The sequence below is a fragment of the Leuciscus leuciscus genome (assembly GCF_965113295.1).
Source record: "Leuciscus leuciscus genome assembly, chromosome: 5".
Taxonomy (NCBI): Eukaryota; Metazoa; Chordata; class Actinopteri; order Cypriniformes; family Leuciscidae; genus Leuciscus; species Leuciscus leuciscus.
Window position 1 is genome coordinate 25,234,907 of NC_138729.1, and position 13,605 is coordinate 25,248,511.

A 13,605-nucleotide genomic window follows, 5' to 3' on the forward strand; every position below is an offset into this window, starting at 1 on the left:
TCAGTTCCGTGATTCTATTACATGCACCAAATTTTTTTTGGCACAAACTATATAAGAGTTTTATATAGAAACCCCACAGCCTCTGTTATGACTAATGGAGTACATTCTCTACCCTTTAATTTACAACGAGGCACAAGACAAGGGTGCCCTTTATCCCCAATGCTATTTGCAATGTCACTCGATCCCCTAGCCCAACTGATAAGATAGGAAAATGTCTCTTCAATTTCAGTTAACTCTTACAAACAACATATATCACTCTATGCAGATGATATTTGACTGTTTATTTTGGATCTTCAAGTTTCATTTCCCCAGATACTGAAGGTATTTGAAAAGTTCAGTATGATCTCTGGGTACAAAATTAATTGGGATAAATCCTCTTTGCTTCCACTTAATAGTATGGCTAAGAAAGTTAGACTGCCATGCAATATTTCCATTCAAACTTCAATAAGTTACTTAGGCAGTGTTGTTCATACTTTCCTCCATGGTATACCTGATGCCAACTATCTACAAATTCTAACTAGGGTTGAATAAGATCTCCAAAAATGGACCTCGTTGCCACTATCATTACGTGCCAGAATAGCAAGTGTTAAAATGAATGTTTTGCCACAAATACATTTTCTCAGTTCCGTGATTCTGTTACATGCACAAACATTTTTTGGGCACAAACTCAATTCTAATATTGGTAAATTCATCTGGAATGGCAAGCAACCGAGATTGAAATTTGAAACACTGCAGCGTGCAAAACATAATGGAGGATTAGCGCTTCCGAATTGTATTATAAGGCCTCTCATATAAAATTCATTTTGGTAGGTGGGTAGTTGAATTCATTCGTGTTTTCAAGTTCTCATTCTGGCATGTTTATTGTCAAAAAATGTAAATATAATAAAAGAAAAAAAACAATGCTAATGTGTAAGTGATGCCCGCTACGTTCCCAAATGCACGCTTAACACAGCACATGCACAGATGGAGTTCACTGCATTCATTCACTGTGAACTCAGACGCAGAGCTGATCGTGTGAGCGAAGTGCACTCTTCTCTTTGCGCAGTGCAGTCAGACAGTCTTTTGCAATTTGATAAGGACACAAAGCTTTATCGAGCTTTCAGTGTTAATGTTTTTTTTTTTACAGCAATGGCGGAATACACGACATTAATTAATATAATATATTTTTAAATATATTTTTGAGCCGCCAGAGTCTAGTTAATGAATGGGAAGCACTGAAATCTATTTGAGGTGGTCAATGTTGATATTGTGGCAGCTGCCACAAATATATCAATGTATGGGAAACACTGAGGTTTATAATATTACAGTTTGAATATTTAACTTTAATTCACAAGAGTGTGTTCAATATATTAGTTACTATTGAATATTGTTGTGCTATAGCAACCCTCTACACACACCTTGGCAAAATAATTAAAACGTTTTTTTTTTGTTTACTCGCCAGACAGATATATTTGAAATATGATTCCACCAAATCAGCTTAAATTTGTCAAATGGCACATCTTTTTAAATATCTGCACGTACACTTAACATCAGTCAATCAAGCATTATATTATGATAATTAAGCAACATTTAATGATAGAACTTAAGTAATTAGAGCTAAAACTTGGTAACCATGTATGAATGCATATTTGTCATAGGACTGGTGGTGGTGTTTAAGATATTGTTGGTCATTCAGTGTTTCTGTAAAAAAATAGATAATAGTAATAATTATTATTAAAAGATAATACTACTACTACTGATTCTACTAGTAATAAAAACAATATACATACAATGCACTAATGACTGATGAGCTGCTGGGTTCATGGATATTAATTAACCTCTAGCACACTGGCGAGTAAAATTTGAGAATTTATTAGCCAATGTCTAATGATAGACATTATTTAGTCGCCCAGAGTGAAGATTTAGTCGCATATGCGAGTGATTTACTCGCAATGAAGAGGGTTGTATAGAGAATCATGAAATTTCACCAATATTGGTCTTGACTACTGAAATTTTGGTATGGTGACAAACCATCTCTAGATGGTGTACATAAATGGAGGTGATCATAGATTTACTTCACTGCAGGCTCCTTGTATTGTGTAGAATGTGAAGGGTTTTTAAGCCTCAAAATGTTAAAAAAAAACTGCAGATAGGCAGAGCCATGGAGCATTGAGTCATTCTTGAAGAGACAGATGCCACATACTGCAGTCAATTTCTTTGATGTGCTTTGTGTCGACATATTGACATCATTAGAAATCTCATGGGCTTGATTAGATTTGAAATATCTTTTGTTGGTTTTAAGAAGCCAGCACTTTTTCTGGAAAACCAAGCAGAACATTTGCTTAGCAATCCTGTAAAACAAAGCATGTTTCATCAATAGGTCGCACATTGTGATCTGAGACCATGAAAATCTTTTTGTACCCAAGACTCCTTCAGAATTTTTGGTTCTTGAAATGTTCTTATATATTTTTTCCCCTTCTTCTCTATCTCTCTCAGGTGGTTTGGCAGCACGATCATGCCGTCGTTGAGGCCTTGATTGAGTAGCAGTGCTCCAGGCCCCTTCTGAGCCTCCGGCACCCCACCAGGCAGCCGCAGCATGTCCAGTTCAGGATTTCCCCCCAGCCAGGGGTCCTTCAGCAGCGAGCAGAGCCGTTACCCACCACACTCAGTGCAGTACACCTTCAGCTCCACACGCCACCCAACGGTCAGTACCACAGACACCTTCACCTACCCCGCACGATACACTACATAACAGGAATGGTGCTAAGTAGAATTGTAACAGTAACTTTCCTTTCCCTGAGTCGCTTCTACTTTGGACTTAACTTGTTAGTTTTGTGTGTTCACTGCAGATCCTGAACCACAAGACTAATAGCACCACCTTTTCTCTCAGAGCAGGCCTGATATACTGCTGCAAACAGCTAAAATTACATGTACTTAGTTTAAAGGGATAGTTCACCCAAAAATGAAAATTAGCCCATGATTTACTCACCCTGAAGCCATCCTATGTGTATATGACATACTTCTTTCAGACGAATTCAGTCGGAGTTATATAAAAAAATGCCCTGGCTCTTCCAAGCCTGATAATGGGAGTGAATGGCTGTTTGACTTTAGAAGTCCATTAAAGCATGATTAAAGTGCTCGAAACGGCTCTGCGGGCGTTAATAAAGGTCTTCTGAAGTGAAGCGATGCGTTCGTGTAAGAAAAATATCCATATTTAAAACTTTATCAACTAAAATAATTAGCTTCCGGTAGACGGCCGTATGCATCAATTTACGGCAAAAGAGTAACACCTGAACTTGCCGCACAACGCTTCTGTGTTGTATGTCAGGGTACAACATGCCCCCCCCCTCCCCTGCCGTGCCATACCACACCCACTCCCCTCCCTTCTTCTCACAGCCACCACGCCCATTTAGGTTGCATTTTTCAAAAAGATTGTGAGCTAGACTTGAGCTGAAAGAGGGGGGTTTCATGACCCTTTAATGGATCAAGTGTTGCCGAAAAAGATGCGTCTTCAGCCGTTTCTTGAAAATGGCTATGGACTCAGTAGCTCGAGTTGAGTTGGGCAGATCGTTCCACCAGCAGGGAACAGTCAATGTAAAGGTCAGAGAAAGAGATTTTGTGCCTCTTTGAGATGACACCACAAGACAAGATTCTCCCATGATTCTGAACCGACAAGAGACAACTAAACAAAATAACATAATTTACTAGAGGTTCTGACAAAATGTTAGACTGGGTAAACCCAGCCTGATCTGCCGGCGATTTGATTTGATTCAGCTCAGGATGGAAACCTGTACATTTTTCTATCCTGCCTCCGTTACAAATCTGCGGGGACCAATCACAAACTGGCTTATCCACCTGGCGCGCTATTGGCGACGGCAAGCAGCTTTTTGTTTACATTCAACATGGCGGCAACCGAAGCGCAGAAACCCGCTGATTCCGCTGTCGCTGTTGTTTTAAAAGATTAAACAGCTGATCAATGCTACAAACCAACACGTTTCCTGCCTGGAGTTTTCACATCGCTCTGCAAAATACGTCACCCGGATCGTTGGTCTGATTGGTTGAAGGACTATCCAGTTGTGTACTGAGTCATTTGATCTATGCCTGTTGATCACGCCTCTTGTGCAGTAGAAAATACAGAGTGCACTCCCCAGACTAATGTTCAATCTTAAAAGATTGAGCTTGGTCTGGTGATAGCCAGACCAGAGTTTCCGCTAGAAAAAAATGGTGCCGGTCAAAGTGACCGGCAGAGGTTTCGTTTTCCGGACATTTTGATGATATGCCGGTCAAATATCGCCTCTTAATTAGTCAAGTTGAGGAAAACTGGAGGCAGGCTATGTAACTTAAAAAATGACATAATCAGGCCGTATAGAATGCAACATGTTTATAACTTTCAAATAGACGGAAAAAAACATGAACGTCCGATTGGCGTCAATCAACGCCAATTGTTTTTACTATGGTTTCACATTCATAGTTTAACAAACCAATCCCCCTTCCCCACATAAAATATCTGAATAGTAGCCTATTGTTTTTATTCAAGCGAACTTAATTATACACTCATTTAGCTGGTAACATTTAAATTGGCTACCGTGAAATGACTCCTTGTCAAATGAACTGGAACAAACAAATGACTAGGCCTATAACATTGTCTCGCGTCATTTTAGGCTTTTACGCTGTTTTGCAGTGCTGAATTGTGCAGCTGCCGACTTAAAATCAAAACTTCCCTGTAGCCGCGTTTCCATTACAGATGTGCGCAAATGTTTTGCGCTATTATCTAAATATCTATGAAAAACTATTGCGAAATGACGGCGTTTCCATTAACCGATGTTATGCGACTAAAACGTCCTTTTTTCTCTCAAGATAAGTCATTTAAAAAAATCACGGCAACGGACGTTGGTTTATATAATATCACAGCCACCGCATTAGACATTATTATTATTATTAATGGAAGGAGACATGGCGTGTTATCCAAGCATTAATGGCAGGGAAATACCCTTGTACTGCGAACGACACATATAAGGAGTTTCTGGGTGTTTCGCCCTCATTTCTGCTCCGAGGTTTTGATTGTGGCATTTCTTTGAGATTTAGAATCCAGTATTCCTATAGGCTAATTATTGTTCCTTTTACGAATTTAATAAAGAACTCTGTCTCGTATTCTGTCCAAACGATCCATGTAGGCTACTTTTGTGTCCATTCGTTTTTCCTTTTTTAACCCGTATTTGACAAACGAAAAATGAACGGTTATTGTCTTTTTAAAACGCAAAGTTGAACACCAAAATTTTAATTTGAACTGGCTACACAAACTGCTGCGCAGAAAAGTAAATATCGACGAATTTTCAGATTTTTGTTTAAGACTTTTTGCCCCTTTATTAAACATTTAAAATATTCACAAATTAATATGGAAAACATGTGTCGATTTTACTGGTTTTCTAAGGCCAAATTAGAACCTGGAATTGATGTTTTTCCCGCAGTGCTGAATGAGAAGAGCCATTAATATTATTAATAAACTATTGTTTTCTAAGTGTCGGCTAAAATCACATCTCCATCTCCGCTGTTAAGTAGACGGATTACATAATCAGAAGGTATTAGCTTTCGATTCGAATTTGTTCGTTTTAAAGTGGACATTTCAAGCTTTAGCCTACAAAGGCTATATTTTGTTTCAGTTCTCGCGCTCCAGTTTACGGAGATCATGAAAGTGCGTCTGATTGTTTTATTTTATTTTACAAAAGCACAACGTTTTCTTGTTATTGTGAGTTTATACAAATAAAAGTAGTTGAGAATAATGTAGGCTATTATTATTTTCTGTATGACCAGAAATGATAGAGTATTTTAAGTTGTTTCCACTGTTAATAGGAAAATGCAAGTGTTCGCGCCCGCGCCTCCGTGCCATGCAGTGCGCGCTCCACACTCAGCTTTGTTCATTTTCTGCATTAAAGCGTCTTCTAAATATAGCCTATTAAATGTTATAATATAATAAAATAATATAAAATTATTATTATTTGCGTAGATACATGGACCTCAAACACACCGCGTCTTCTAAGACAGGTGACTGTAAATGCGCAAAAACTGTTTCCATTGCAGTTTTGCGAAATATTCCTTTTTCGAATTGCCTGAAAAACCACATCATGCGAGCATAAAAACTTTTTTTGCGATAAACGGGAGTTTTTGCGAAATTGACGTGTTTCCATTGTGCATATTTTTTATTCGCAATTTCAATTAGCGCAATTTGAAGGGTAATGGAAACGCGGCACAACTTGCAATGCGCATAAGCCGCGTAACCTTGTTCTCCGCAAGGCGACTTCGCTGCTTCGTCTTGATCCGATTCTGCTTTTTCTCCGGTGGTGGTGGAGCTGTCTGGACATCTGAGGCTTCAGGCGTTCCTGATTCACCATCGTCCGTCGCGTCTGGCCTCTGGCCTCTGGCCTCTGAAAAAAGCTTTTAAGGCTAGTCTGCCTGGGCCTGGCCATATTTGAAACGTCTCACTCATTCGTTCGTTGTTTAGGTCTATATTACAGCCGTTTTAGGCGTGCGCTTTATTTGAAATGCAGCATGCGATGTTTAATAACTTTCAAACGGTAGAGCCTGTTCCTTTTATAACATAGCCAAAGGTCGGTGTATTTTTGCTTTATACATTTATAGGCGTATTCTCAAATTCAGATTGTGTTAGGGGGGCGGGATTATTAGGCCATTTTAATCGGACAATTTGACCGGAGAGATTTAATTTTGTCGGACATTTCATTTTTTTTCCGGCCAATGTCCGGCAATTACCGGACAACGGAAACCCTGCGCCAGACTAACAAATTGTTAATTGCTGCAGTCAATTATTTTTTAAATATGTTTGAATGAATGGGTGGTAGTGGCGCAATGGATAAGACACATGCCTTTGGTGTGAGAGACCCGGGTTCGAATCCACTGTGAGACACCAATGTGTCCCTGAGCAAGACACTTAACCCCTAGTTGCTCCAGAGGCGTGCGACCTCTGACATATATAGCAATTGTAAGTCGCTTTGGATAGAAGCGTCAGCTAAATGAATAAATGTAAATGTAAAATGTAAAACATAAATACTTGACTTGTTTCATTGCTGGATGAATCAGTTTTTTTTTTAATGAATCTCTTGATGAATGATTCAATTACATAGCCTACATTTTTAAGTCACTTGTTTCCAACTGGTGGCGTAATGAAATAATTGATACAATCGTTATTTGAAGCGCCAAGTTACTTTCAAAAGGATTTGCTCTATTTTGATCGCTTTTGTAGACATCATCAGTGTTTATATCAAAGCTAAAAAGTTTTATTTCAGTACTTCTGAGATAATCTGAAAATTTGTAACACAAAAATAACAATACTGCGTTGGTTGAAAAGCTACTGTTTCATACCTATTCATTAACTCTGGCTCTCTGGGTCTGCTGAATGTTCCGCTGTGATTTTGTCAAAGGTTATTAGATAGAGGAGAATTGTGGTATTTTTAGGAATAAGATCACGGGGGTGTATGAATCGAGATTGCGATCTTTTAGCGATTAATTGTGCAGCTCTAATACCTTATAAATACAGTAAGCTGAGTCTTGGATAAAACGAACTCTATATCGCGGATCATATCGTTTCCATCAACGATACATATCGTCACATTTTTATATTTCGATATCTCGATATAACAATGTATCTTCACACCCCTAGTTTTGACTGCAAATCGCTTGTAAGCTTAGTTTCTCTCTTCCCCAACAATCCCCCTCTGTCTCTGATGAAAGGAGGCCAGAAATGGCTGGGCCTCAACGTTACAAATCAATTTGGGTATCACTGTAGTACATTCCTCAGAGCTAAAGAAGCAGAAATAAACAGACCCCAGCTGTTCTCTCTCCTTTTTCCTTTTTTCTCTTTTTTATTCACATTACTCAATTATTTACACATTTCTTGTTTGCAGACATGGACATGACCATGTTTGTTCTTAGATTGTTATCAGTTTAGAATAGGGATGTGTGAGACTAGCTGACCAGTCGATTAAACGATACTGCTGCTGCTAGTCAACTTGGAAATACTAATCATTTACAAAAATATTTTTTTAGGTTTTGCTTTATATATTTTTTTTACAAAGGCTAATTTACCGTCAAGTTAATGTTACATTTTTTTAATTAATAAATAATTTTGAAAAGTGTATATCTGCAGCGGAAAACAAAATCATTTAATTTTACCTCAGGTTTTGCATGCGTTGGTTCTCTCTGTGGTACTCGTGGCAGTTCAGAGAAATGTTCACTTGGAAGATGAGCAAGGTGAGGGAGTATTTTGACAGCCTACGCAAAACTTTTACATTTTCTTCTATGTCATGTCAAACTAGTATATAACTATTTAACTTACCGGTTATGAGGGACAATACGGTATGCAATTTTACATCGGATTAAAGGAGAAACATTATGAATGGAACTTACTTGACACTTGAGCAGTTTCTATATCAACATCCGAATGAAAAGAAGGCGCTTAAATAATATATAGTTGACCGTAAATGTCAGGCTTTTTTTGCCGCTCGTCATGTAAACAGATACTTTTCATAATTTTTTATACTTTTAATGTTTTTTGAAGTCTTTTTATAATAGGCTATTGGGTTTGAACTTCTTGGTCCTGCGATTCCTTTTGACTCAGTTGATTTGAATAAATATGTCTACAATGGCTAACGTTGCTTAAGTGAACACTCAAGTTTAATATACAATAATCATAATGCAAGGCAAGCACGGGGGCGGGGGTTAGACTAGTCGACTAGTCAGTTGCAAAGTTTCTGTTGCCATTATAAAACTCTAATGAAACTAGTTGTTGCGCATATCCCTAGTTTAGAAGCATCTCTTGCAGTTGCACAGATGGTCACAAAGTGTGAGTGGTTTCTAGAGGAAATCTGATGTCTATCTATTTCAGTGAGGTGACCTCATACCAGAAGATCTTGCAGTAATCCTGCTGTACCACAGCCAATTCAGACAACTGTGATTGCGTTGTCACCTTTTAGCCATACAAAATTGTCTGATCACTATTCATTTTATAACATTAAATGTTTTTCATTTATTCTGACAAGATCCTACTGAAAGCCCTCTGAAACTGAGAGATTTAAAAAAATACTAAAATGCTAAGAAATGAGTCTGATCAGTGTACGCTTGACATGAGCAAAGCCAGTCAGGGATTCCATAAGACCAACTAGTCGTAGTGAGAGAGACCATGACTGGTCCGCTTTGTCTGTAGATTTGCACTGAATAATTGTGATGCATGAGCACTATAACACTTATTGCCACATTGATGGAAATAATTCTTTAACTTGATGTTGTTAAAGTATGTCTTTTGCACTGATTTCTTGCAACTGAACTTTAGTCAGAGCGTAAACTAGCTGCAAGACATGGCTCACACATGGCAGCTTCGGTTGCTGAGCTGCTCTCAGTCCTGCTCTGCTGTTGTCTGTGGTTTTCTAATGGTATGATGAATAGGGTTGGGTATTGTTTGTTGCCTGCATGTCTTATCGAATCCACGGTTCTTGGAAATTGGTTCTAAAATGGACACCAGCCCTAATGATGAATTGAGAGTGATTATGATCATCTCATCTGTAAAAGGTGCAATAAGTAGTGATGCACCGATGTGAAAATTGTGGCCGATACCGATAACCGATATTAATATTGCTGTTATGGCCGATACCGATATTTACCGATGTCAATATCTCTGTATAGAAAACAAATTTGAATGATTATCAAATAAAGAGCTATTTTCCAAAAGACTTTTTTTTTCTTTTTTCTTTTTTACTTTAGAAATGACTGATATTGGGCGCCTTTACCTGTGTGCAAAATATGTCACATACGACACACATGCATTATACTGCATTGCATATACAGTAATGTGTGCTGGTCAACTTGTCTAAAATTAAGAAACCCTTAGAAAACAGTAAAAAAAAAACTAAAAAAAACCAGGAACATTGTGTAAAATTAAGATGGGCTACTTTATTTATTATTCCAATATCCAAATATGATACTAAAAAATACCACAGGGAAAAGGGCTTCTATTTGTGACGTGCCGTCTTTGCGTTTGAACATTCGACACTCATTAACTGAATAAATGTTAGCCAATACAAACATATTTATTGAAAACAGTTGACAATGAATAGACAGGAGTCCAATAATAGCATAACGAATCATTCTAAAAATAATAACAAGTAGCCTAGGCTATAAGACAATTCCGACATGAGCTGTGTTAACAGTAAAACGTCCGTCATTTAACGAATTTTAAAAACACGGATGGATAATACAAAATACTTTCTGATATTTTGACAGAAAAAAAACAAGCAAGAACAAAATTTAAACTTAGCCCGTCAATTTTTCATTTTACAATTATCTTCTCTCTCTGTGTGTGCGCGCGTCCGTGTTTGTGAGAGAGAGAGATCGCGCAGCACTGATACAACGGTAGCCTACTTTTTAATCCATAAGTAACGAACGCGCTAGTTTTCATACAAAATAAATATGTAACATAATTAGGTAGGCTACTTTAGTTATTATTAATACAATAACGTAACACATGAAGGCTACGTTTCTCAACACTGAGAATGAATCAATAAACGCCTGTTTCTCCACGCGCTTATCAGTAATCCACAAATCACACGTGCTGTCACTTTTGAGAAAAATCTAATTCGAACGGGTATGAAATATCAAGCAATATATTCAAATATCTACGAGTCAAAAAACGATCAGTCAAAAATGTGTCATGAAGAGGAAAAAAACATAAGTCGCACTGGACTGCGTTACGGACGGGACAGTTGACGTGAGCGCTCTGAAAGCGCCACTGCTTTAAAACTTTCACAGAGACCTCAAACAGAAAGCACAAAAAGCCTGTCTTTACATTTAATTTCGTTTTGTATTAATTGTATCTTAATTTTGATAAATGTTTCATCAACCAATGCCTGGATTGAATTAAATAAGAAGTATAGTAGAAAATATTTAATCAGGGAGTGGAGCGCGTCTCATAAATGAACCGAAATCTACCTGCCTCACAGACCGGAGACATGTATAGAAAGCTTGAAATGTCTATTTTTAAACAGAACAATTCAAAACGAAAGAAAACAGACTGTTCTCTGCTAATGTCATCTGTATGAAATGTGTATTTATCTCAGGCACATTCACTACTGCTAAGATCGAGTCAGCATCGTCAACTTCATCTTCAACTTCACACGTCAAATATCGGCCTGTTCACATCGGCCATATTTTGACATCGGAACGATACCGATGTGTAAAAAAATGACCATATCGGCCGATATTATATCGGCGGCCGATATATCGTGCACCACTAGCAATAAGTGATCTGGGAAATGCAAACTTTAGCCTGCTAGCACTGAAAATATTCAACCCCCCCTTCCTGCCCTGCAAATTGCCCACCAAAGCCTCCAAAACACAGGAACGCGCTCAGACCAGAAGCGAGACGATCAGAGACAACTTTATTGGATTACATCGTGTGTCATGCACAGATGAGAAAACTTTACAGTTATAGTGAGTAACAGTACCACAATAAAGAATGTCAACAACTGTTTGCCTGCCATTCTCGCTCTGTCTGCACATTGTAGGGCTGAGGAAATATGGGCAGAACTCTTTACTGCACTAGTACTTCAGAAATACCTTTTAAAGGTATCCATGTGAATTAAACGTGGCACAATGGCCTTCATCATCACAGTATGCTAATGCCTATCTGGTGTAAGGGATTTCATCAATATGCTGATTGAGGACTGTTGGGACACTCCAGGCACAGGATGGTTCTGTCGGGAGAGACAGTGTCGTTTGCACCTCAGTGACACGTCTGTACCATTTGATTCACAGGACATATGCTTTCAACTACATACTATTTATTTACTAGTGTGTAATATGTATATAATTCTAATATGTAACTATGTCATGTTTGGTCTCATCTGACAGCTTATAAACTGAAATGAATGGTGGTGAACTTAATAGAGTTATTAGAGTATCCATGTAATGTACAATGGTTATTGGTAACTATTGGTTAAACATGCATTTAGGAGGAAATGTCAATGTTCTTCTCCCCCTCTTGATCACCACACGTTTGCCTCATCTTTTGGTTTCCTTTTGGTTTCCTGTCGGTTTCGGTGTTGGTATTCCACTCAAGTTTAACAATGCTTTGAGTTTGATCAGGGTATAAGAAGGAAAGGTAACTGTTGATCTTGAAGAAAGGCTTTAACCCATTCCCGCACACCGGTGCGTAACCTCATACTATGAGAAAAGCACAACAGTGCATTATTTGTTACAACTAAGTTTTCTATACAGAATGTTTTTCCATTCTACTGTCTGTATATTATTTAAACATGTAACTTAATAAATTACTTTGCCTGCTTTAAAGGCTTTGAGAATCTTTCCTTTTATCACTGATGATGTTGAAAGCTAAAGTGATTATAACTTTCGTTCAGGTTAAATCCTACGTTTTCCTATCAGTTCTAAGAAAGACCTTTACCTTTAAAAAATAAGAGATTAAAGAATAACAACAACTTTAATGGAGTCAGATTAATTATATTGGAGTCAGATAAATATTTGAATTATACACGTCATCCTTCAACTGCCTTTTGTTCCGATTATTGGTTCAAAATAGCAGCGTAAGCTTCCAGCCTTACACTCTGTCTGCACAGCGTACGCGAAACGTGCTGATGACATACAACGTCTGCATGAACAGACTGCGCAGTGGTATGCAAACACGTGTTGACTGACAGGGAACACATGGTATAATTTCAATCGGACCAAATTAAATAATTAAATGAAAATGTTTTGGTTCTACGCCTTTCACAGACGATATACGTTTATAAAAATACATTTAGACTGCTTAACGACATAGTGATTGCTATCAGGATATTAGGAGACTTTCAACAACAACAAAAATCTGTAGAGAATCACCTATTGCACCTTTTAAGTGCGTTTTTTATAATGGCATGTTTTACTAGAACATAAAACACTGGAGATTAAGTTGAGTGTTCTGGTGTGTCTCTTTATCCCTTTAGTTCTCTCTCACTATCGTCTCTCACTCTGTCTTTCTGCCCACATGTCTTTAAGTCTTCTCTGAGCCCTCATCCGTGAGTTTTTGTTTTGCCCAGTTTTTCCTATCTGATGTGTGTGTCTGTGTTTGTTTAGGAGTTCACGGTTCCCGACTACCGTTCCCCCCTGCAGGACCAGCAGCGCCGCAGACCTTCATTACTGTCTGAATTCCACCCTGGGACTGAGAGGTGATACAACCCCCACCACACATGATTGCCTTCTGAATATTTTGCTTGGAAACAACTTTGAAATGTTTTATGTTATGCAGGGCTTGACAGCATTATCACATTTCAGCTGTTTATTAATTGTCATAACATTATTGGCATTTAACTATTTAGTTGAATATTTATGTCACTGATTTATTCTCATTGACAAATGTATAATTTCCTTTCCTAGCTTTTAATAAATATTGCACAGGGTAGAATGACATTAATGTTATATTTTACATTTTGTATAAAATTGAGCATTAGTAATAAGAATATACAATAGCAGGCTATTACTGTCCTAATTTCTTCTGTTAAACCCTCAAGCCTTTTGAGATTCTTGATATGAGTTTGTTTGATATGCTCCTAATTCAAAAACTTTCAGTTT

The 13,605-nt window shown here is 37.9% G+C and overlaps 1 protein-coding gene across 11 annotated transcripts in view; it reads left to right on the top strand.

The window, feature by feature from the left end:
• The window catches only part of ncor1 (nuclear receptor corepressor 1), a 111,802-nt gene that overhangs the window by 12,496 nt on the left and 85,701 nt on the right, over nt 1-13,605 (top strand). For all 11 annotated transcript variants that reach the window (XM_082168953.1, XM_082168965.1, XM_082168959.1 and 8 more), the window contains exons 2-3: nt 2,476-2,683; nt 13,111-13,202. In XM_082168953.1, the coding sequence (XP_082025079.1) occupies nt 2,576-2,683; nt 13,111-13,202 (200 nt within the window). In that variant the 5' untranslated portion in view covers nt 2,476-2,575. The remainder of the gene's footprint in view (nt 1-2,475; nt 2,684-13,110; nt 13,203-13,605) is intronic.